A 25,344-nucleotide genomic window follows, 5' to 3' on the forward strand; every position below is an offset into this window, starting at 1 on the left:
AGAGGCCAAATCGTGAAGAACCTTGCCCACCATACTCATCCTATGGACTTTGGAAGATATTGGAGCATTTACCTACAACAATGAGCTGATTAGGTGCGAAGTTTCAGAAACATTGCTCTGCAGTGGGGATGATAAATTGGTGAGTTTAAGACTGAAGACAGGGACACCAGTTAGTAGACTGTCACAGTAATCCAAACAAGAGCAGTCCGTTGCTACCTTGTGTTCATTGGAAAGGAAATTGCAGTGAACTGGGATAAACTGAAACTAGTGGTGGGCAACAAGAAGAGAGGACAGAAGGGCGAGTGAAATAAAAGTGATTCAGTGACCAGTTGAATATGAAGAGTTGCAAAGATGTAAGCTATTAGACTTGGAAAGATAAATGGCCAAGACTGATAATTCAGAATGGATTCTCTGGACCTCGTCAGGTGAAGTACCTGTGGATGCCAGAGATTTGAGTCTGTAGCTCAAGAGAAGAGATCAAGGCTGGAAAAGTATTTCAATGTTTAGGAGATAGTTAAACCCACACAAGTAGACATCACCATACAGATAGTGAAATGGCACACCAGTATTCCTACTGCCGTTTTGTCCGGCACTGCCTCTGTTTATGCTTATCTTAGAGTTATTATTAGAAGATCCCCTTTCACTCTCAAAAGAGTCCAGACCATGCTAGATAATGATTAGCATCCTCACTCAATAGAATAGTATTCTAGGTACACTATACTTTATGCCCTGTATAGTACATGAAATTCTTGCCACCTTTATGTCAAATGTGTGTCAGAATTCACTGCTGAGGTGAGTAAGTGATTAATCCATTTGTAATGCTAAACATCAACCAGCTTACAGTTGTGAGCTATTTTTTTATAGTTTTCCTTAGGGCAGGATGCACCTGTTTTACCATGTGCCCATATCATTATTTTCCTTCCATAATCAAAGTTAAAGAAAGCCGTAGAACTTTCAAATAAGGCATCACTGTATATTATATCAGTAATTTTGCAGTTTAAAGTAGCAGATGTTCTTTTTGCTGCTGTCTTTTTTTAAATATATGTATCTAAGCGCCCTCTGGTGTTGGTCAAAAGAGCTTGTCTTTGAGTTATCTTCTAGCTGTCTCATTACTTCGGTGAATTCAGTTTCCATATCAAGAAATAAATGAACACAGTAATAACAATAAACCTTTTCCCTTGAAGGATGAAGCCAAAGTCAAAAATATGCATGTTGTATTTTGTAAATATAACTGAATTTAAACTGGACCAAAAATCAACTTTAAACATTTTTTAATGTTTTATAGGTCTGTGTCCCTATTTTTTAAAAGTAGGGAGGGATGACATCAAGAATAAGATTCATTTTATTTTCTACATCATCTAATTTTAAAGTGACCACAAAGCTTGTGTTTCCAGAAAGCATTAGAAAAGGGCAAGAGGGAGATTGAAATTGTGGGAAAAGAACATGTGACTCAGATTGCTGTGTCCATTCAGAGAGCATGCATTTCAGCGACGGAGCTGCAGTATTGCTGCACAGGGAGCTTTGTTTGGAGGGATTTTGGATACAGTGCCAATGAAAAGCTCCTGGGGCATGTGTTTGCTGGGATACCATCTCCGCATTCTCCTCCTTAAAGGGCCAGTGGCTTGGGTTATGCTGTGTGATGGTTGTTCAGTCACTCAGTCACGTCCAACTCTTTGTGACCCCAATGCCTGTAGTGCTGGGCTCCTCTGTCCCTGGGATTTTGCAGACGAGACTACTGGAGTGGGTTGCATAAAAACATTCCAGGTAAAAGCATGGCCTAATCCTCCCACTGCAACAAGAGATAAAAGGAGAGAGATTTGAAACAGCCACTCTCCTGTTCTGGGGGCCTACTAGCCAGCACTCTGTGTAGCAGGTCACCTGGCAATCCAGGCAGATACAGCTGAACCAGAAAGACACTGGGCAAGGCAAGTGGGCGCTTGATCAAATGCCAGACTGAGGAAGTGTCCCACCTCTTAAATATAACCCATGAATCCATCTTTCTGATGCCAGAGTATGTACCCAGCCCCATGCTGTGCATCCAGGCCAGTGTCTTGGCCTTGAACCATTTTTTTAAGACATGCTTCCCTTGTGGCTCAGACAGTAAAGAATCTGGCTGCAATGCATGAGACCTAGGTTCAATCGCTGGGTCAGGAAGATCCCTTGGAGAAGGAAATGGCCTTCCATTCCAGTATTCTTGCCTAGAGAATTCCATGGACAGAAATGCCTGGCGGGCTATAATCCGTGGGATCGCAAAGAGTTGGACACAATCAAGTGACTACACTTTCACTTTACTTTCTCTTCTGTCTTTATACACACAGAGATAAATATGCATGTACACATGCACACCCACACATCCTTTCTTCAGGAGCCACATTTGAGTTGGGGGTTCATCTTGACAGATCCTACATGTGAGTTCTGAAACAGAGTTGAAAGAATGAAATCAGCTTCTCAGAGAAGAACTTCATTCACTCCGAGCCAAAACTGCTTGAGTAATTATTTGTACACAAGTGCCTTCAGTGTTGATGGGAATTTGGAAGGCAGCACTGAAAATAGCCTTTAGCCTAGTGAGCATAATCCTTTCAATCTCTGTGGTAATTTAGTTGCAGCAGTGCCTGGACCACCCAGAAGCCACTGGATGCATGGAACATTTTGAGATCGGCCTGCTTTCTCAACATGTTTCCCTTTGAACCCTTAAGCATTTCAGTCAGCACAATGTCAAACTGATCAGCAGACATGGATAATTCCCTAGTCTGGCATCTTGAGATACAGTAAAAATTCAAAGGGTAGATTACTTACGAAAGATGGGTGGTTTGGATTGAACTGTGACTGATGGCTTAGGAATAGAAATAGCATCTGTAATTCTAAAGCTAGTCATCACATCCATCTTCATGCATGAGTCCATTTTATATGTTACAGAACTTTCGCATGTCGGGGAAATTTATGTTTACAGAATACATTATGCTCACCCACCCCCACATGCATATACACAGCCTTTCCTTCTCGTAAAATTAATCTGTTGTTTATACGGATTATTTATAGGAAAGCCAGGCTGCAAGAAAGGTCCAGTTGGCTCAGAAGGAAAGCATGGATACCATTAACCATGCAACTCAGCTTGCAGAGCAAGCCCACAATATGAGGGATAAAATCCAAGGTAAATATACTCTCTACTGGTTCAGCTCCATGTCAGGGAATCACTCATGTTATTAACAACAATAAAAGTAATGGCTACTGTTAGTGTTTATTGTGTGCCAGGACCTGTTGTTAGAGTGTTACCTTTTCAAACTCATGTAAGATCTTCTTTGACATTTGTTTGTCTGGGACTTCTGAGCACTCATCTCCGCTGTCTATTTTCAATAATAAACGTGGAGAGTAGAGGAAATTTCCTGACAGTACAGTGGTTAGGACTCAGGCAGTGCAGCCAAAAGGAAAAAAAAAAAAAAAAGAGAGAATGTATGTAAAAAATCATTCCCTTTCCACTCATTTCACAGAAGTGAAATGCCAGTATACCTTTCCAGTAGAGGAAATTACATTCTGTGTTGTCTCTAAAATGCAAGAGTTGAGTAGGAGTCACATTTTTCTCAGTTATTCACAGTGAAAGCCCTGCCTTTAGAATGGCAGCAAACTGTCCACTAATCCAAGTTATCCTGCGCTGTCTCTCTCATGCTGTCCTAAGAACCAGGCAGGTGCATGCTCTGGTCCCCAGTCCAGAAGAAACGCCAAGAGTGGGTGTGGAAGAGTTCTTTGCCTTAAAGCATAAAACTGGCAGATTTACCTTTCTTCTTGAGGGTTTACTTACTTGTATTCCAGCTTCTCATAAACGCAGGCTGCATTTTGAAGACTATCTTAATAGCATGCTGAAAGCAAGCCTTCAGTTTACCAACAGAAAACAGGCGATTGCTTTGGTTCTAAGATAAAGAGAATTTACTTGGGTTACAGTCTGCTAAGATACAGTATTTGTGTGTTTCCATAGTTTTTATTATCCTATATATTAAGAGCTGGATGACAACTACAAGTACATCTCAAGGGCACAATGACAGTAAAGGGACCCACAATGGAAGATTCATATCTTTATACTGAGGTAGAGGGAGCATATTCCAGGACAAGGGATGTATTGAGCCAAGATTAATCATCTGCTGTATTTCCTTCGGTGCCCATAATACATAATAAAAACAAATGGTATGCATTTCAAACATCCCCTGCTCCCATCCTTACTATTTCATGCTTTTGCATCTACCAATAAAATGTTCTTTCCATATAATATTTTATAGTTAAAATTGATTTATTCAAAAAGTAAGATTAAACCTAGATTAGCTGATCTCATCTAATTAAGAAATAAATGTCCCTCTCGGCAGCAGAAAAAGCTAGCATCTTAGATCTTAGCCATTCAGGGGAAAAAAAAAAAAAAAACAGTTCACCTTTGCTGTCTAACTCAAATTGTGATTCTAGGGTATTTCATTTGGAAGGAATCTAAGCCTTCTTATTTGACCCTTATTTGACCCTAGGACATAGAATAAGAAGGAAAAAATACAAAAGAAATGTAAATAGAAAACAGTAATTTCTATCAGTTTCTACCTTTCGAAAGTAATGTATGAACAGCCTTCAAAGACCAAAAGCATAAATGTTATTCTCTGTATTTCTTTTTTCTAATCTAGAGCAGACATGGCTAAAATAAAATAAGCCAGATTGTAAATATAATATCTGCATCAAAATGCCAAGAAATTCAGCATTGCCAATGCTAGATCTAAGGAAAATATATATGTTTAGTTTATTTCAAGGGTTAATATTTTAGACTTTACTTGAGAAATGAGTATTTAATTCCTTCTTGAGTTTTGTTGAAGTATATTTTAGTTTCTAAAGCTTTTATCAGTAATATTTACAGCACTGAAAACCTCTTCCCCTATTTATCTCCCTTGCTTCAGAATTCAGGGATGCTGCACACCAGGAGTGTGTCATTCCTTATTCCCAGCCATCTCTAAAGTAACTACTGGTGACCTTCAAGCTATTATCCATATGAAATACAAGCCCTTATCCTGGTATGATTTATGTGAGACCAGTGTTGTTTACCCATCTTGTCTGGCCAACCACATAGATCATAGTAAACCACAGACAGACAATTTCATTTATGCCAGGAAGATAAAATGCTTCCTCCTGGAGCTACCATAGGACAAGGTGGCAATTACATAACTTTCATCTGATCATATATAGTAGGAAGAGGGAACCAGAGGCCTGCTCAGCTCTGCCAGTATTCAGACAACCCATCTATTGCCTCTGAGCCTCAGCCGTCCCTCTGGTTCTGAAATGGATACTACTTATGGATGTAGGCTGAGAATGACCCAGAGTCAGAATTGAACAGTCTTGCCAGGCAGTCATACCACAGAAGGCAAACAGCAGTTGCAAAAAAAAAAAAAAAAATGTATATATTAATGAGCAAAAGCTCACATCCTGCTGTAAGAAACCTCTGTGTTATATCTAGTCTGTACAACAATCTGAAAGACTAACTTGAACAGCCATCAGTGTACACTCATTTTGGCTTAGAGCTTAGGTAAAATCCTTGGCTAAATTACAATTAATATCTCCAATGCTTCCTATGTGTGACAGGTGATACATCAGAACATTTTCTCCAAATTATATATTTTATTATATAAAAGACTGATCAAAGACCCTAGATTTGTGTTTCTTAAATATTAACATTTTTTACTCGTACTAAAATCAGACTCAACTGAAATCAGAGCAAACTTGGTATTAATTCCATTCCTGTTCTGAAGTTGCCAGATGAAAAGCAAAGAGTGACTTCCTTTGGTTTAACCTCTCCGTGGAATATATGATGAACTCCAGGGCCGACACCAGTATTCACAGCATGACCACCACCACGCTGTCTTTGCATCAGGTCTCTGTCTCCGTTTTAGGATCAGCCCTGCCCATTGCCCTCTTGTTTGTGTTTTCAGTGACGTCACTGTCAGACTCCCCAGCACTTCCCCCTCCTGCCTTCTCTCACTGTGCCCTTCCTTTCAGAGATCAGCAGCAAGATGCTGTATTATGGGGAAGAGCAGGAACTTAGCTCTGAGGAAATCTCCGAGAAGCTGGTGTTGGCACAGAAGATGCTTGAGGAGATCCGACGCCGTCAGCCGTTCCTCACCCAACGGGAACTTGTGGACGAGGAGGCAGACGAAGCCCATGAATGTAGGTATATTCAGCTTCTAGAGGCCAGCACATGTCTGCTTCCTTTGTGGGTACAGGAGAGGACACCCAGTCACAGGGCAGCGTTTGGTCAAAGCAACCAATTCCCGATATTCAGAGTCACTGAGCATTAAAAGTGGCCTCAGGGAGTTCTTCAGGATAACTTGACTCTATATATATAGACCAGGAATTTTAAATCCAGACCCAACCTTCAGCTTTTGAGAAACTGCTGAGATTCCACAAGGAATCTACAAGATTTTACTCCTGAGGAGAAAAAAATAGAAATGTAGCAGCTGGTGAAAAAACAGGGGAAGGAAAGCTAAGGGAAGCAATTCCCAAAACTTCAATAAGAGAAGTCTCATTGAGAAGGCAGTAAAGATGTAACAAAACAAAGCCCAGCAACATTGATGTTCTGATGTCCGTGAGTGACTTTTAATGACTTTGAAACCTCACTGGAAATTTAACATTTCCTTTAATGATTAATGTAAATAACAAACCACAGTAGTATTAGTGAATCTATGACTTGGTCATTATATCAGTTATCAATTACTGTCTCACAATCTACCCCAGACATTAAAACAATAAGCATTTATTTGTTCATGATTTCATAGGTTGGCAGTTTGGGTTGGACTCAACCTAGACAGATCATCTCTGCTCCATGTGGTGAAGTTCACTCACATGTCTGGGCTCTTAGCTGGGATGGCTGGGCATCTCCCTCCACGTGGGGTTTTATTCTCTGGGAAGCTCACTGAGCTTGTTCATATGGCAGAAGCCTTCCAGGAGGGCAAGAATGGAAAGTACAAGGTCTCTCAAGGCCTGGCCTTGGAACTCAGCAATGTCATATTCATTCCATTGGTCAAAGTGAAAGTGAAAGTTGATTGATCATGTCCAACTCTTTGCAAGTCCATGGACTATACAGTCCATGGAATTCTCCACGCCAGAATACTGGAGTGGGTAGCCTATCCCTTCTCCAGGGGATCTTCCCAACCTGGGGATCAAACCCAGATCTCCCACATTGCAGGCGAATTCTTTACCAACTGAGCCACAAGGGAAGCCCAAGAATACTGGAGTGGGTAGCCTATCCCTTCTCCAAGGGATCTTCCCAACCCAGGAATCAAACCGGGCTCTCCTGCTTTGCAGATGGATTCTTTACCAACTGAGGTATGAGGGAAGCCCTCTGTTGGTCAAAACCAGCCCAGATTCAAGGGTGAGGAAAAAGACTTGACTCTTGATAGAAGAGTTATAAAAAATTGTGTCCATTTTAATCTACACAGTCAACAAAAAGAGGCTACAGGTTTGTGTATCATATTTCAGTTGTCACTGTTATTTCACAATGCTAAATTCATCAATAATTCAAGAATTTTAGTAGTTACTGGTTTCACCCCTAAATCTTATTAGTTAACACACTGATAAGGAAGCACATGTATTATTATATTACCAATTTTTATACATCTTTTTAGTGCTACATATTTTATCTTGTACATTTAAAAACATATAAGAAGGGATCTGAATGAAGGCTTTGCCAGGTTGTAAAGGGGCCCATGATACAGAAAGGGTTAAGAACACCTACATTAGATCATTTTCCTACAATTGTCACTGTCAACTTCTGTTAAAACTTGTTGTGAATATTTTAATAGAGGAGTAATTTTGGCATAAAGGTATATTGTGATAGCAGACTTACAAGGTCTTAGAAACAGTAAGAAATAAGGCAGAATCTCAGGCCCGTTTCTGAGTGCAGATTAGGCCAGCAGTCAGGAAGGCTGGAGCTCTCATGTCACAGCCAGATGCTTTGCCTGTTTGGGGATTTAACAAGACTACTCTGGGGAAGTGGAACCAAATACATCTCCCACTTAGCAGCCTTCCACCGAGTAAAGGCATTTTTTCAGCCACTTTCTCTACTCAACCGTGAACTTGTATCTTCTGTTCATGATGATGAAAGTAAATACAAAACCTCAATAAGACAGACTGATAGTCCCTGGAGAAAAAATAGAATCAAGGTACAGAAGCAATGCATGTAACTTTGATTAGAGAATTAAGACATAGGCAAAGTTTAAGAATATTTCATTGCCATTTAATCTTTCAGAATAATGATTCTGGAATAATGATTCCAGAATAATGATTAAGTTTGACCTAAATAAAGGAGCTAACTAAAAATAGCTGCCTGGAGAGAATACAGAAGATGAATGGTTGTACATTTGCCAATAATAGACAAAATAATTGGAGATATCTCTAACAGTAAAACTGTAGTATATCCAAGTTTCGTTTGTATGGTAAAGCTATTAATAATCTGTGTAATAATAAACCTAGTTGAATGACATCATTTCCACATAAAGCATCATCTTGACAGGAAAACTAATCAACTCCCTTTTTAGCTGATGGTGGTCTAGAATGGTCCAAATTCTACAAAATAGTATTTAAAACTTCAAATAATGGGGCCATTTTTGTGACCAACAGCTTTAATCGCTATTGCTAAAGACGTCACCTGCCAAATTTGCATCTTTGCTTCTGTGGGCTGGGATGGGAAGAGAAGGGAGGAGCCCAGACTGAGTTTCTGTGTGCCTTTCTCCCCAGTGCTGAGCCAGGCTGAGAGCTGGCAGAGGCAGTACAATGACACTCGCTCTCTGTTTCCTGTGGTCCTGGAGCAGCTGGACGACTATAACGCCAAGCTGTCAGACCTCCAGGAATCACTCGACCAGGCCCTTAACCATGTCAGGGATGCTGAAGACATGAACAGAGCCACAGCAGCCAGGCAGCGGGACCACGAGGTACGGTGGACACTAAATGTAAATGCATTTGGGGCATATATTAATACAACACGACGTTATCCTAAGAAGAGACAGTTGGTAAACAGTTTTTAAAATATTGGTACATTTAAATCTTTATTTTTAAAATTATCTGCACATTTTTTGCCACTGTCATTTGCTGATATAAGTGTGCACAACTAAAATCAAGTTGAAACTGGTGCAGTTGTTTACCTTGTGCGTTAAGAAGAATGCAGTTGTTCTTCGTGCTTCTGTCCGCCTGTGTTGGATGTATTTCTCTCGTTTGCAACTGAGAAAACAAGGCATAATTCCTGTGTATAACTTCTTTTATACCGAGAGTACTAAAAATCTCAAAGCAACCCAGAACCGTGTTAAGGATATGTGTGATTTTGGAAGGGCCTGATTAGCAAATCTCACAGCCTGACTGATCAGCAGCTGCAGAGGTAGGGAGTCTAATTCAAGCTAAGGTCTTACAAAGAGGTGAAAAGATTTCCCGGGCTTGGCCAGAGCTTGCCAAAGCGGTCACCTTACGGGGCCAGGATTTGTGCATGCCCACACCTCCAGATTTAGAACTGGTGGTGCTCACACTTCTACCCTGAGCAATACATGCACTCACACCATCACTGTGAATGGTCATTTTCTGATAGGAAGACATGTGCCTCTAAAAGCAGTGTCAGAAATAGGAAGCAGCTATGAGCAAGCTCATTACTTCAATTATGTTATCAGCAAACCCAACTTAAATTAGGTTCTCCAAACTGATTTTCAGTCATCGCTACCTTTCAGTAAGTCATCATCAAATTTCCTAAATAAAAGTGAGTTGTACTTATTATTGCCATTTTGCACCACTGAAGCAATCTCTTAGCCAATATGTTTTAGTATAATAATGGTCAGGATAGCATTTTTGTTTAAAAACAAAACCATGATTATCTGGCACAACAAAATTATGAGTGTAACACAAAATAAATTCTTTAAGCAGAATTTAAGAAAGTTACTGGGACTCATCCTTATCCTTGAATTTTTCCCACCCTCACGTCTCGTCAACCACAGGATCTGGCCCATTTTACCTTTGGAGTATTTTTAACTATCTTCCATCTTTTCCCTTCCTCTACGACTTCTCCAGTGTGGGCCTTTGTTATTTCTCAACTAAAATAGCCTCCTCCACTCCCCTCCATTCTTGGTTCTGTATTGTGATCATCTGCTAGTGGATGTCTCCCCCATTCACCATAAGTGTTTTACTATCACATTTCACTGTAAGAACTACAGTATGGCTTAAAAAAAAATAACACCAAAATTGCAATCCTTATACAAAACCAAAAATAACCACAAAGTTTGATCATTTTGTTGTGTGCAAATAATAGCCACACAACTAGTGATTACATTATTTATTTTGTCTTCCTACTCCCAATGTGAAAGGATAACAGAATAATAAAAATCTGTATCAGATGAATATGAGATTCTGTCTATTTAGGGACTCTGATAACCAAAGTTCCACCTTCCTAAGACTTTCTCTGTCTCTTTTTTAAGTATGAGGAGACTTTTATTTTTTGCATATGTGAAGTGGATACTGAAGCATGCTGAAAAATGCTAATTATGTCATTTTTCACTAATTATTAGTTTCTAAATTTTCTTCTGTTCAAATTGTCCATCTCTCTGTGAGAATACCTTTGTTTCAAAGCTAATTTTCTTCATTTCTGTCTAATTCTATGTCTGGCGAGTGACAGAAACCCTTTAACTTGAAGCACATCATTTCCAGCTACTACCGATGAGCTCACCAGGCAGTGCTGTTTGCACATGGTTTTGAAGCTTGGTTGTTACTTCAGGGTGTTAGCTGTGTTCCCACAAGGCAGCTCAGATAGACGAGCTTCCAGAAGGGATCATATCTCAGATTCTGTAACGGGAAAACTGCTCTGAGAGATCTAGATAATACCAATCTTTTTCACCCTTCTTCCTTACATACTTTAAAATATTGCTTTTGTGCAGAGCTATATAACTACCTGTCCTTGTGAAGACAAGAATGGTTAACCCCAGATAGTCATACTGAATTAAGCTTGATGGATTTTGAAGGGATATTGATTTTTTTTTAAGTTCTTACTTTAAGAGGATGTTCAAATGAGATGCTTTTCTGTCGCCAGACCTATGTCTTCCCCTGTAGCAAGGTATGTGGAGAAAATGGGTTTCATTCTTCTTTTCCACTAAATTAGAAAAGAGAGTCCAGGGAGTGAGACAGGACATTAAAATGAACTTTAAAAGTTTTAAAATATGTCATTCAAGTGTAGGCTTTTGTAATGAATTCTGTGATATCGTACCATAACAAAAATTTCAATTCCAATTTAAATTTACCATTTCTAAAGTAACTTGAGCTCACTTTTTACTCAGATTACAAAATGAGGCTTTTACTTTTTCCCCTCCTAAAGTTTCACTCTGTGTTCCTTTCAATCTCTGAAGTGCCACAGTGTCTCTTCAGAATCACAGCATCCCTGACTGTAAAACTCCAGAGTGGCAAGTGTAAATGAAAGTGTTCATCAGAAAACATATCCACACTTGGAACAGCCCAATGGAAAAATGGAAATTTCTCCAAAGAAGAAATACAGAAGGCCAAGAGGCACATGAAAAAGATACTCTACACCACTAATTAGTAGAGAAATGCAAATAAAAACTGCGATGAGCTGTCAGTTCACAATGGTCAGAATGGACATTATTTAAAAGTTTACAAATAACAAATGCTGGAGAAGGTGTGGAGAAAAGGGAACCCTCCCACAGTGTTGGTGGAAATAAAAAGTAGTGCAGCCACTATGGAAAGCAATATGAAGATGCCTTAAAAAACTGGCAGTAGAACTACTATATGACTCAGCAGTCCCACTCCTTGGCATATACCTGGAGAAAATCACAATTCAAAAAGATGCGTGCACCCCAGTATTTGTAGCAACACTATTCACAATAGGGAAAATATGGAAAAAAACAAAATGTCATTGACAGATGAATGGATGAAGAAGATGTGGAATATACATACAGTGGATTACTGTGTGTGTGCTCAGTAGTGTCTGACTCTGTGACACCATGGACTGTAGCCTACCAGGCTCCTCCATCCATGGAATTTTCCAGGCAAAATTACTGGAGTGGGTTGCTGTTTCTTTCTGCAATAGAATACTACTCAGCCATAAAACGGAGAAGGCAATGGCACCCCACTCCAGTACTCTTGCCTGGAAAATCCCATGGATGGAGGAGCCTGGTAGGCTGCAGTCCATGGGGTCGCTAAGAGTCGGATATGACTGAGCGAATTCACTTTCACTTTTCACTTTCATGCATTGGAGAAGGAAATGGCAACCCACTCCAGTGTTCTTGCCTGGAAACTCCCGAGGACGGGGGAGCCTGGTAGGCTGCAGTCCATGGGGTCGCTAAGAGTCGGACACGACTGAAGTGACTTAGCAGTAGCAGTAGCAGCCATAAAAAAAGAACCAAATAATGCCATTTGCAGCAACATGAATGCAACTAGAAATTATCACACCAAGTGAAGTAAGTCAGAAAGAGAAAGACAAATCCCATCTGATATCACTTATATGTGGAATCGAAATATGGCCCAAATGAACCTATCTCCAAAACAGCAACAAACGTGTAGACAGGGAGAAGAGACTTCTGGTTGCCAAGGAGGGGTGAGGCAAGGGAGAGGGATGAACTGAGAGTTTCGGGTTGGTAGATACAAACTATTGTGTTTAGAATGGATAGACAACAAGTTCTAATGTATAGCATGGGGAACTATATTCAATATCCTATGATAAAACATAATGGAAAAAGAACATTAAAAAGCAATGCATATGTGTGTGTAACTGAGTCACTTTGCTGTACAGCAGAGGTAGCACAGCACTGTAAATCAACTATACTTCAATTTTAAAAATTTTGAAAAGGAAAAAAAGGAAGAAAGAGCTCCCCTCGTAGCTCAGTGGTAAAGAATCTGTCAATGCAAGAGATACGGGTTCTATCCCTGGTCCAGGAAGATCCCACATGCTGCAGAGCAGCTAAGCCTGTGTGCTACAGCTACTGAGCCTGTGCTCTAGAGCCCAAGAGCTGCAACTACTGAGCCCATGTGCCACAACCACTGAAGCCCGTGTGCTCCACAAGAGAAGACCCCTCAATGAGAAGCCTGTGCGCCACACTAGAGAGTTGACCCCACTTGCTGCAACTAGAGAAAAGCCCGCGCAGCAATGAAGACCTAGCACCACCAAAAATAAATAAATAAAAATTTTAAATATTTTTTTAAAAAGAGGGACAAACTATATCCACACTTGGGCAATTTACCTCTTCAAAACACCTGAACATCTAACATAAAGAGTAGAAAGAAGCGAGATCAGAATTTTATGCTTTGATATTAGGGTCACTTTAAATTTCTGAAAGGACTTTAAGATTCTTTTGTATATATTTTATTCCTGTCCAGATGAGGTATTTGTGCCTGGCCCAAAGTTAGCACATGATAAATGCTTTCTGGAATTAGGTCACTTTTCAGTGACTGCAAATACGGAGCCTGTGTTCAGTCCCGTAACCTTGGCCCCACTTCACATTTATGGAGAAAGAAGCAGGGGCCCTCTTTGGAGTGTCAGTTCTCTTTGATGTGGTGGCACTGTAAGTAATAATCATAACTAAGTTCTTCAAGGCTCCTGAGGAGCTTACTTTCATTGTCTCCATTTTATAAATGAGAAAGCTGAGCCTGGGCTGGGTGGAATTCCCCAGCGTGGCACACCGACTCATTGGTGGGTCTGAGATAGGATCTGTCTGAGTGCAGTGACAGCAGGCTGACAGCACTCTCCCTAATGCCTTCCTTATCTAAAGTGACTGTCTATTTCTCTCTCCCTTGCTTTTCCTCCTGCAGAAACAGCATGAGAGAGTAAGGGAACAGACGGAAGGGGTGAACGCATCTCTGAGGACGTCTTCCAACTCACTGATGATGCCACGACTGACCCTGTCAGAACTTGATAGCATAATAAAGGTAAGGACACATGTGACTTTTTCAGGTTAATATTCATAGTAGGTTAGAACGTTAGCTCAGTGTCACAGAGGAGCAATCGACTCCATTCTATCAAGTTAGGTGGCATTGTTAAACTAAGATCAGGTGACTGCATTTTTCAGTTTCTTTCATTGTTCAGTTGCCACTAGCCACATATGGCTACTTAAATTTTAAATTACTCAAAACAAAATAAAATTTAGGACTTCCCTGGTGGTCCAGTGATTAAGAATCCGCCTGCTAATGCAGAGGACAGAGGTTCAATCCCTAATCCAGGAAGATTCCACGTGCCGCAGAGCAACTTAGCCCAAGCGCCACGATTGCTCTGAGCCTTCATGCCGCAACTACTGCTGTAAGCCTGCTCACCCTAGAGCCTGTGCTCTGCAACCGAAGAAGCCACCCCCAGGAGAAGTGCCCGCCTTGCAACCAGAGAAATCCCTCTTGCAGCAAGGAAGCCAAAAGTAAATACTTTTAAAAAATTCCTGTCACGTTAGCCACGTTTCACGTGCTCAGTAGCCCCACATGTGGTTGGTGGCTGCCATTTTGGGCAGCACAGCCAGTCACAGAAAGTTCTGTTGAAAGTGCAAATGTAGATGCATCCTACCCACTCTTTATGCATAAGTTGTATGTTTAATAAAGCTGGGATTCAAAATCAATGAAAGCCACATTTTTTTAAAGTAGAAATTTTACAATAAATGCAGTGAACCAAACTATCGCTGAAGTACTCTCGGCTTATTTTTATTACCTTCAAAAGGATATTATCTTAAAGTCATCTGATCCATCCTATTCTTTGACAGTTTTAGCTTCCTTTCTGTCCCTACTCCCATCTAGTTCCCCAGTGACATCAAAACCCACATGAATGAGTCTACCAGCTCTCAGACCTCCGGTTCCTTCAACTTCTCCTGTCCGATAAGCTCTTCCTCCCCATCCACCTCTGTAATCCCTCGTATGACCAGACCCAGGTCTTATCATCAATAAGAGTACCTCTTCCAAATCCCAGTATCAAGCACCTCTCTCCCTAAGCTTGGAGAAGGAAATGGCAACCCATTCCACTATTCTTGCCTGGAAAATTCCATAGACAGGGGAGCCTGGCAGACTGCAGTTCATTGGGGTTGCAAAGAGTCAGGCACAACTGAGCACCCTAAGCACCATCTGTTATCGCCCTTACTGTAGAGTGTACACCCCAGAAACTCTCTAGCCACTCCAAAACCTCCTCCATCTCATTCGTGCTACTCCTTTCATAGTCTTCCTTCCTTCAGTTCAGTCGCTCAATTGTGTCCGTCTCTTTGTGACCCTGTGAACTTCAGCACGAGCAGCTCAAATTATCAGTATAATCATTCTTTGCAAACACCCTTTACTTCCATACATACTTCTTCCTCTGTTATACTCACCTGAGAATTCTAATCTCATAAACCAGTAAACCCAAGTACCCTCAGCATCGTGGCCACTCCAGAGAAGCCAGTATGACTGGTGGGAAACCTACCTCCCGTCTATCAGTCTGGCTGGTGAACTTGCTTCATGCTTCATTAAAAATGGGAACAATGAGAAGAGAACTCCCTTCATTTTCGCTCCCCACATCTACCAGTCTGCTTGCATGTGTATCCTACTTCTCCCTTCCTTTCTGTTCTAATTAGTGAAGAGTCCCTTTTCCTATCAGAGTTCAGCCCCCCAACCTGTGTTCTAAATCCCACACTTCCACTGCTCAACAGTAGGGTTGCTGGGTTTCAGTCCATCAACTTGTGGCCTCTCTTTTCTGTTTTGCCCAGTTCTTACTCTACTGAATCACTACTGCCAACATAGAAACGTAGAAACATCTAGTATCTGATATCTTTTAAAATTAAAAAAAAACTTTCACATCCTCTCTGATCTCTGCACCATTACTCTGCTTCACAACAAAACATCTCAAGAGTTCTATATAGTTGCCATTTCCACCTTCCAGCCCCCCACTGTCTACTGTACTCAGCCCATTTGGAGAAATTACTGGTTGTCGTCAGTGTTGGAGTCTCTGAGGAGAACTATCAGTAAATGCTACCCACCTTCAGGACCTAAGTTCTAAAAAAGTTGAAAAATAGTAAATATGAAGATCAAGAATATCCCCTTTATTTCAGCTAATTGAGGTGTGGCTTTTTAAAAGATCTCTTAGCCAAGTGGGGTGGCTGATACTCAGTACCAGCATTAGCAGGTCTGCCCACTGAAATTGCCAACACCACAAGGTTCATGGTGGTGCCCCGGGCAGCTTGCACTGTATGGAGGAGCACAGGAAAACTCAGCTTTCTGCCGGCAGCTTGCTCCCTGGAGGCAGCAGTCTGGAGTTGAGCAGAGTCTATATAGTTATACCCCCAAATTTACCAATTAAGTAAACCACTTCTCCTCTCAGAGCAAAATAAGGAAAAGGTGCAAAGGTCACTAACTGAGCTCCCTTCATAGAGATGTAGCATCACATCAGGAGCTCGAAAAAAGTGCTCCTCACTAACAGCTGGCTTATGTCTTCTAGATAAAAAAGAAAATTAAGTGACCTGCTGAGAATCAGATAGAGGTGAGGGCAGGAATTCATATTGGCTTTGGAACAGTGACAGTGTTTAGAATCACTGTGTTCAATGACCAGGAGAGCAAATTTCTTTTCAGCGTTGAGGGCCCAGCCAAGGCTGGAAGTAATAGGTTTATAGCAGCATCCTATGTGTGATCTTTAGCCAAAATCATAGGTCCACAGTTGAACTGAAAATTAAGAGAGGTCACATGTCAAGGTGAGTGTCAGTCAGAGTAGTCAGCACAGGAAGTGCAGGTGAGAGGTCAAATAAGATGAGAACTGAATGATAACCATGAGACTTAGTAGCTCAGAAATCAGTAAGTAAATTTCTGTGTTGGTGGAGCAGTGGGGTAAAAACCAGACTGGAATAAGTCAAAAGTGTGAATTTTAAACTGATGAAATAGAGATAGCATGTATAAACACTTTATTTGCAGAGGGGTTCTATTTTGCTATGAAAGGATTAAAATTAGGGAGAAGTGAGGACAGTGGGGCGTTTCTACTTAGTTTTCTTTTTAGATGAGAGATGGCAGAGCATGTCTGAATCAGTAGAGGAGTTGAAGATGCAAATAGGTAAATATCTATGTATATAGTCTTTTAGACTTCCTGGTGGCTAAGCTGTAAAGAATCCACCTGCAGTGCACACAACGCAGGTTTGATCCTTGGGTGAGGAAGATACCCTGAAGGAGGGCATGGCAACCCACTCCAGTATTCTTGCCTGGAGACTCCCATGCACAGAGGAGCCTCGTGGACTACAGTCCATAGGGTCACAAAGAGTTGGACACAATTAAATCGACTAAACATGCACACATAGCCTTTTAGACTCTTCTGGATCTGGCCTGAAGCTGAACTTCACAGTAAGGAGGAATAGAGATTATCTTTGGTGCTCCCTAGGAAAAATATTTTAAATCCCTCTAAATTCAATTTTTTTTCAATATTTTCTTTAGAATGCATCAGGGATTTATGCCGAAATAGATGGAGCCAAAAATGAACTTCAAAGAAAACTATCCAACCTGAGCAACCTCAGTCATGATTTAGTTCAGGAAGCTGTTGACCATGCACGGAACCTTCAGCAAGAGGCTGATGAGTTGAGCAGGTAACACCCTGGTTGTAAGAATGCAGATATCTCCAGACTGAGTAACTTATTTTTGTTCACTTTCACATGACAGGGTTGCTGGGATACTGTGTTAATAGTTTGTTTTTAGGGTTGGGTTTGTGTGTTTGTTTGTCTGTTTGTTGGTTGGCCAGTTTGAGAACAAGTTGTTTTTTCTGAAATTGCTCTGGGGAGACAGTTTTTCAGTTTTAAAAAATCTGTCAGATTAGAGATCTGTGTTGTAGCGGGGTAGCTCTGTTCCACAAGTAATAGGATAACCTAACACGTTTTAGTTAGGGATATAACTGCTCCACAAAATATTATCAGGTAAATCAGATCCCTCTGCAAGGTCTAATTCTGCCGTCATTTCAGAGACAGCATGAGCTTTTCATACCCAGATGTCTTAAGTAAAGCTGGTAGGAAGTCAATAATATAAGGGACTTGTGTCAAATCCTCTAGCTGCTCCACAGTGCCTAGCCGGAACTATTTTATTTCAACACCTGTTAAGAGAGCATTGGTTGATGGTTTTCCTCAAAGTATCTAGAAGAGAGTCATAAGCACTCATTTAATGTTAATTTAAATGTACTAAAAGATTGGAGTTTAATTCATGATCCTGAAAAAAATAGGTAAATAACGAGATCATTGAAAAGAAAGATTGCAAATCTGGCAATTAGAAACAAGGATTGGTAAAGGTCATGAATTAAATAAGAACCAGTGTTCATTTCTGTTCAAAACTAAATCAGCTTTTTTTCTGATTGCCAAAATTTTCAAATATCCTTCCAAGTCTCCCAAGAAGAGAGGGCAGGTTTGGAGTGGGGATGGATAGATCATGGGTAAAATCTTGGTGTGTGAGATGGTGTTGTATACAGCTCAGTGTCATGTTCCCAGGAAATGGGTTTTTTATCAAGCCAGTCAAATGGAACTTGGAGAAAATGCTATCTTTGGTAATAACTGTATTGGTAGGTTATTGTTTTTGAAATTAATTTTATGGCTGTCTTCGTCGTTCTTTTGTCATTTAGTAACTACAGCTGTTTGGGAGTTCCCCGGTGGCTCAAATGGTAAAGAATCTGCCAGCAATGCAGGAGACCTGGATTCAGTCCCTGGGTTGGGAAGAACCCCTGAAGAAGGGACAGGCAACCCAGTCCAGTATTCTTGCCTAGGAAATTCCATGGACAGAGAAGCCTGGCAGGCCATAGTTCATGGGGTTAAAAAGAGTCAGACACCACTGAGCCACTAACAGCTCATTGAATGGGATACCAACACAAACCTCTAAATGTCACCCAGCAGCAAACAGAGTTCTAGCTAGAACTTCTAAGGAAGTAACCCCAAGCTGTACATGAAACATAATCATAAATATCAATCACCTTAAGTCTCCTTTTTATGTTTAGCATATTTCTACATATATTAAAACATCCAAATTTATAGATGTTCTCCCTTCAGAATGTGAATATTCTTCAACATCTATCTGGTATACCCAGTAGATTTGCATATTTTGTCTCAAATAGAAATACATACAATTCATCAAGAAGCTTCCATTTCAAAAGAACATTTTTTATTTTGTATATTATTATAGTACCCTTTTTGTGCCTAGTAATGAAAACAAAGAAAGGCTTTTTGTTTCAAATTCTTAGGTATATCTGCTCACCAACTCTAGCCAACACAATTTTTAAGTATTTAAAATATTGGTAACATTTTATACCTTTTATCCATTTCTTTTAAAACCTTCTCAGATTTTACTCTCTTTTCCATTTCTGAACAGGGAGTTATAGGGAGATATAAGTAGCAAACATTTGGATCAGAATTACCTTTGCAGAGCAGGGCTGCATTATAATTTTCATGGGCTGTAAAAAAAAAATTTAATTATATGTCATAACTACCTTGGTATAAAAGCTAATGTAAGAATTACTGTTATCCTCACTTTTCTTCTTCTGATTAAAAAAAAAAAATTAACGTGAAAACATCTTTGTGGGCCCTTAGTGTGCCTAATAGATATCAGCCCTATTGTAGAGGAGCCAGAGTGATGGTGAACTTGGACAAAAGAGAATAGAGTTGCCAAGGAAATACAGAGGAAGTCTCTCTGAGCCTAAGCCAGTGCGCAGAGACTGAAACTGCATGAAGGAGGCTGAGAAACGATTAGCTGAGCTCAGTAGGTCCAGGTGGTGTGAAGAGAGGAGCCAGTGTAGGATCTGTAGTGTCGTGTAGATCCCATCACAGTGACTCTTCTGAGAAGTTACTGATGAATAAAGTGATACTAGTCATCCGTATCCAGAGTTGGGGGGGAAAGGATGGAACTGGTGGGTTTAAGACTGAATAAACTTAAGACAGAGGGTTTAGGATGGGCTGCGGAAGTGAGGGTGGCGTTCATAGTATAGAGGAAGAAGAAGAGTTTGTCAGTAATATGAATTACTGTGTGGATACCCATACAGTTTGAAATTTCCATTTAGGAAGTAGTTTAAGTATAATAATAAGCCCTGAGATTCGCTAGATGCCAGGCACGGTGCCAAGCACTAAACATATTTTATGCCTGTTGGACCTCACTTCAATCCTTTGAGGCGCATATTGTTATCAGCCTCTGCATGAGGGTGTCTAGTGCATGATGTGCTGTGCTGTGCTTAGTCGCTCAGTCCTGTCCTATTCTTATGACCCCATGGACTGTAGCCCTCCAGGCTCCCCTGTCCATGAGGATTCTCCAGGCAAGTATACTGCAGTGGGTTGCCAAGTCATCCTCCAGGAGATCTTCCCAACCCAAGAATTGAGCCCAGGTCTCCCTCTTTGCAGGTAGATTCTTTACCATCTGAGCCACCAGGGAAGCCCAGGAATACTGGAGTGGGTAGCCTATCCCTTCTCCAAGGGAACTTCCTGACCCAGGAATTGAACCAGGGTCTCCTGCATTGTAGGCAGATTCTTTACCAGCTGAAGCCCCCCAGTGCATGATGGGTACCAGTAAATATTAGCAGAACCTTACAGGAGTCAGAGGAGACAAAGGCAGAGAAAGTGGTGTAAGGATCAGGGTGATTGTGAGGTGGGGCTGTGCACTTAAGGGGAGCAGCTAGGCCTCAGGAATGAGACAGACCTTAACCATGTTTGCCTTGGGCAAGTTGTGCACCCTTCCTCAGAGCCTCAGCAACTTTTATGGGAAAGGAATAACAATGTCAACTTCACAGGTGTGGGAAGATGTAGAGATATAGTATATGGAATGGGGCTGACCCAGTATCTGCATGTGATGCTCAATACATATTATAACCCTTCTTCAAGAAATATGTGATCCGTTATATAAAAGAAAGAGATAAGATTGAATAAATAGAGTGAAACCAGCTAATATTTATTAATAACACCATGCTGAGGTTATGCACCCTCTCTGAGAGCCTTACTTTCTTTGACAGGGAGGGAATAACAGTGCTGATTCGGGTAAGCAGTAGGTGGGGATGAATGTAGGTTCATTCCTCTGCCTGACGCCACCACATAAACAAGCTCTTGCTTGAAGAGGTGCAGATGCTGTTTTAAAATCAGCATTTCCTTTCCCTGAGGCTGCTGCCAGGCAGGCAGTTGCCAAGGAGCCAAAACAAGGTGAAGTCTTGAAAGAACTAAAAGCAGAGGAATGGGAAGACGATGTGCCCCTAGGAAAGGCCAGGAGGTGGGGTGGGGGGGCAGTGGAGGGGTGAGGAGGGGGCGTGTGGGTGAGCACTGCCCAGCCAGGTAACTTTAAAAAAACAAAAAGGAAGTGCCTATAGTCCTGGAAGTATTCTAATCAGACTCTAAAAATGGCCCTATTTCCCAAGGAGGTAAAAAGAGGCAATAATGCCAGGTTTGTTCATTAACAGGAATTTGCACAGTTCAGATATGAATGGACTGGTACAGAAGGCTTTGGATGCTTCAAATGTCTATGAGAATATTGCCAATTACGTTAGTGAAGCCAATGAAACAGCAGAACAGGCTTTGAACATCACTGATCGAATTTATGATGTGAGTATTCCCTTATTTTAACATTCATTTTTATATCAATATGTTGCCTTTTCCTGGCTTATGACTTTGTTTCCTAATGTCATCTCTTGAGCTTCCAATGTCATTCAGATGGCAGAAAGAGTAGCAGAACTGAGAAAAGATCATTTTATTTATGTTATGAATGCTTCAGTAGTACAGGTTCTTCGAGATGTGTCATACTCCAGTCAGTGAATGCCAGTTCCTTTAACATAAGCTTTTTTAAACCTAAGTCCCTGAATAGAAAATATCGAAGACTAGTTCCTGCTGATACAGAAGATTGTTGTTGTTCAGTTGCTCAGTCGTGTCCGACTCTGTGACGCTGTGGACTGCAGCACGGCACTAGAGAAGATACTTTATGCATATATTCAGATTTCCTCAACTCAAAAACATTGTTTATTTAACAGCTTCTTTGTAACAGGCACTTTCTTTGGTGGGGCCTTGGCCAGGCACTGTTCTGAGTTCACTGAATTTTCTTCAAAAACCATTTATCTTGTAAATATCAAAGATATTATTTTTTCATGTTTACATTTGACCTTAATTTCGAACTATGAAATGAAGCTGTATGAATTTTGTTTGCTGTTTAGCAGATAAAGTGTAAACCATTTAAATCCTAGAATGATGAAAACTTGATTTCTTTTGCTGTCATTCCTACTTTCTCTCTCCGATTCCTTTGTAGGCTGTGAGTGGGATTGATACACAGATCATTTACCATAAAGATGAGAGCGAGAACCTCCTCAATCAAGCCAGAGAGCTGCAAGCAAGGGCAGATTCTAGTAAATATCTTCACTTTCCTGTCTGCCTTCTGATTTGTAGCTGCTTCCCTCCTTCCACACAGTGTTTCTGCGTGTAAACAGAGGTTACAAAATTCTAGAAATAGAAAGAAGAAATTCTGTTTCATTTCAATATTGCCTTAATAGTTCCTGCTCATAGTCAAGGTATTAAAAAAGCAGCTGTTAGATATTTTAAAATAAATTGTGGTTTTAAAAAATTTCCATGTAGTAAAATTACATGGAAACATATAGTGGATATTCTTGCTAATCAAAAAGACTAATTAGTAGAAACTTGCTATAAATACCAATTTTCAGGGAGTTATTACCATAAAATATGCTTCACCCTAAAATTATATCACACATAATGTAACCTTTCTTGAAGAATTCAGAAGCCCTTTAAAACTTTACCTTGAAGGTCTTCTCTGGTGGTCCAGTGGCTAAGACTCTGACCCCAGTGCTGGGGGAAGGGAGGCGGGTTTGATCCCTGGCCTGGGAACTGGATCCCACATGCCACAACTAAAAGATCCTGAATGCTGCAACAAAGACCTGGTGCTGCCAAATAAGGAAATGAAAATAAATATTCAAAGTTTACCATGAAGAGATGGGTCAGCACTGAGTCAGGAGGACAGGGTACCGCAGAGCCCTCTGGTTTTTTTGCACTTTTTTGTAGTTTGTATTCTACCCAGTTGCTGCATTGAGGACAACCCTAATGACCACATGGAAAGAAGCACTTCCAAAGGCTGAGGCCTGCATCTGCTAAATCAAACAGGTCGAACATTGGGAGAGGGAAGGAAAAACAAAAGTGAAATGATTCTGGTTAGCTTTGAATCTTGTTGCTGCTGCTGCTACTGCTAAGTCGCTTCAGTCGTGTCAGACTCTGCTCGACCCCATAGACGGAAACCACGAGGCTCCCCCGTCCCTGGGATTCTCCAGGCAAGAACACTGGAGTGGGTTGCCATTTCCTTCTCCAGTGCATGAAAGTGAAAAGTGAAAGTGAAGTCTCTCAGTCGTGTCCAACTCTTAGCAGCCCCATGGACTGCAGCCTACCAGGCTCCTCCATCCATGGGATTTTCCAGGCAAGAGTACTGGAGTGGGTTGCCAATGCCTTATTACAATCATTGATCATATATCAAGCTATGCATTTGATCAACTGCTTCAAGTCTAGTCATCATTTCCGTTGAAAGCTCAGTCATATACTTGGTAATACAAGAAATAATAATCTTGTGAAACAAGCAAAATACAAATGGTATAGTTAATAACATTAGTGGAATTAAAAGTAAATATTTTAGCCATGAGCCTCCCACACCAGTTTTTTTTAAAGATTGTCAAGACTAGGGAATGGGTCACTTAGAGCAGAAATCTTGAATCTTGTTATTTACTGTTAAAAACAAACTGAAAATTTTTACTAAAACTTACTTATCTCTGGGGCAATGAGCTCATTCCTAAGGATATTCGAGCATTGACTAATGAGGTCAGAAATCCATTATCTAGCTAACTTCTGCCACCTAAAAACAAAGACTAAGTTTGAAACTGAAGATTTCATATGATTTCATCAAAGTAATTAATCCCAAGTCTAAATGTTCATTTTCTCTTTTTTTTCCAAAGAAAATAAATGCACTTGTTTTTATATGCAGACTCTTTAACTATTTAATTACATAAAACAACTATTTTCTGGGTGAACAAAGGCATTAAAAATGCTGTTTCTTCATTCTAATTAATTTATTATACAAGTCTAGTCTTACACATGCTCTTTAGAAAAGAATTAGAATATTAACAGTAAAGAATTAGAATATCAATAGTAAAATATTTTTGGATAAATGTCATATCTGTGTATTGCTTTTGTAGTGAAGACCAGAATATGTGGGTCTTTGTGATGCAGTGACAAAGTATTTTAGTCTCCTTAATAATTTGCAACGTATTTTCTCAGTCTTGTCATTATTGAGTTGTTGAACCTTGTGAAAGCAGTTTTTCTATTCTAATAATGCTATCTCTTCAAAGTTGCATATTTTATGTGCAGATTAGTCTCTCTGGTTTGGTCTCTGAATATTTTGCAGATCTGGTCGCCTATTTCATGATCTTGTTTGGTTAAATCCCTTCATATGTTTATTTGCAAAAGAGACACCTATGGGGACTTAGGACTGTGTGGCTCAGAACTTGCTTTGCTTTAGAAAATATGAGTGTTTGTAATATAAATTCACATTTTCAGATTGAATCATATTCATCTCTTGAGTTATATTGTAATTTCAGATTACTGTTAATTCATTTCCAAATGAGTTCCAATGATCAGTAATCTTAATTCACCAGGTTTCCTTTGCTTCATTATCTGTGTCAAATAGTTAACAGTCTGTAATAAACTCAGGAAGCTACTATTTTTTAAAATCTTCTACTGAATTCATTTGTAAAATGGAAAATGTTTATGTAAGACAGTAAGTTCCAAATAGGACAGACATTTTATGAAGCATTTCTTCTTTTAAACATCCAGCCCCAAATAGATTTTCTTTCTTCTATTTTTATCAGACTCCAAATATAGTTAAATATATTTAGCCTCAATGTATCAACCAGTGTTTTTTGCAGTAACAGACCCAAAAGAAAGAGTGAATAGACTGCTGTATCACAATATGAAAAAGTTGAAGCTAAACAGAGAGAAGGCACAAAGCAATTACAAAAGATGTTTAAGACCCTCCTTGAATTCTGGGGAGTTATTGACACTAACCAGAGGAAACAAGAAAGAAGCGCTTGTACTTTAGTTATGTTGTACTTGGTACAAAGTACATTGACAGAATCAACTAAGCATCACCTATATATACCCGTTATACACATGTATGGGAAAAAATAACTGTACAATAAAACCAAGCACACCAATACTGTATAATTGAAAAGAGACAGTATACCATGGGAGAGTATATATCTGTAAGCCCATTAGAGAGAAGGAAAAGAAGAATGGGAAGTGAAGAAATTACTTATCTGTCAAGAAACATACATTTCTTGATGCTTTGGAAGTAAACAAAGCATGAACCGATTCTTGGGAAGTTGATCCTTCAGTT

At 40.2% G+C, this 25,344-nt stretch overlaps 1 protein-coding gene across 4 annotated transcripts in view; it reads left to right on the forward strand.

Annotated features, from left to right (window-relative positions):
* The window catches only part of LAMA4 (laminin subunit alpha 4), a 147,333-nt gene that overhangs the window by 78,032 nt on the left and 43,957 nt on the right, over positions 1-25,344 (forward strand). For all 4 annotated transcript variants that reach the window (XM_019967183.2, XM_070795945.1, XM_019967185.2 and 1 more), the window contains 7 exons: positions 3,040-3,151; positions 6,013-6,180; positions 8,749-8,942; positions 13,801-13,917; positions 17,404-17,552; positions 21,371-21,512; positions 22,207-22,303. In XM_019967183.2, coding sequence (XP_019822742.2) covers positions 3,040-3,151; positions 6,013-6,180; positions 8,749-8,942; positions 13,801-13,917; positions 17,404-17,552; positions 21,371-21,512; positions 22,207-22,303 — 979 coding nt within the window. The remainder of the gene's footprint in view (positions 1-3,039; positions 3,152-6,012; positions 6,181-8,748; positions 8,943-13,800; positions 13,918-17,403; positions 17,553-21,370; positions 21,513-22,206; positions 22,304-25,344) is intronic.

This window comes from Bos indicus, chromosome 9, assembly GCF_029378745.1.
Source record: "Bos indicus isolate NIAB-ARS_2022 breed Sahiwal x Tharparkar chromosome 9, NIAB-ARS_B.indTharparkar_mat_pri_1.0, whole genome shotgun sequence".
NCBI classification, from domain to species: Eukaryota; Metazoa; Chordata; class Mammalia; order Artiodactyla; family Bovidae; genus Bos; species Bos indicus.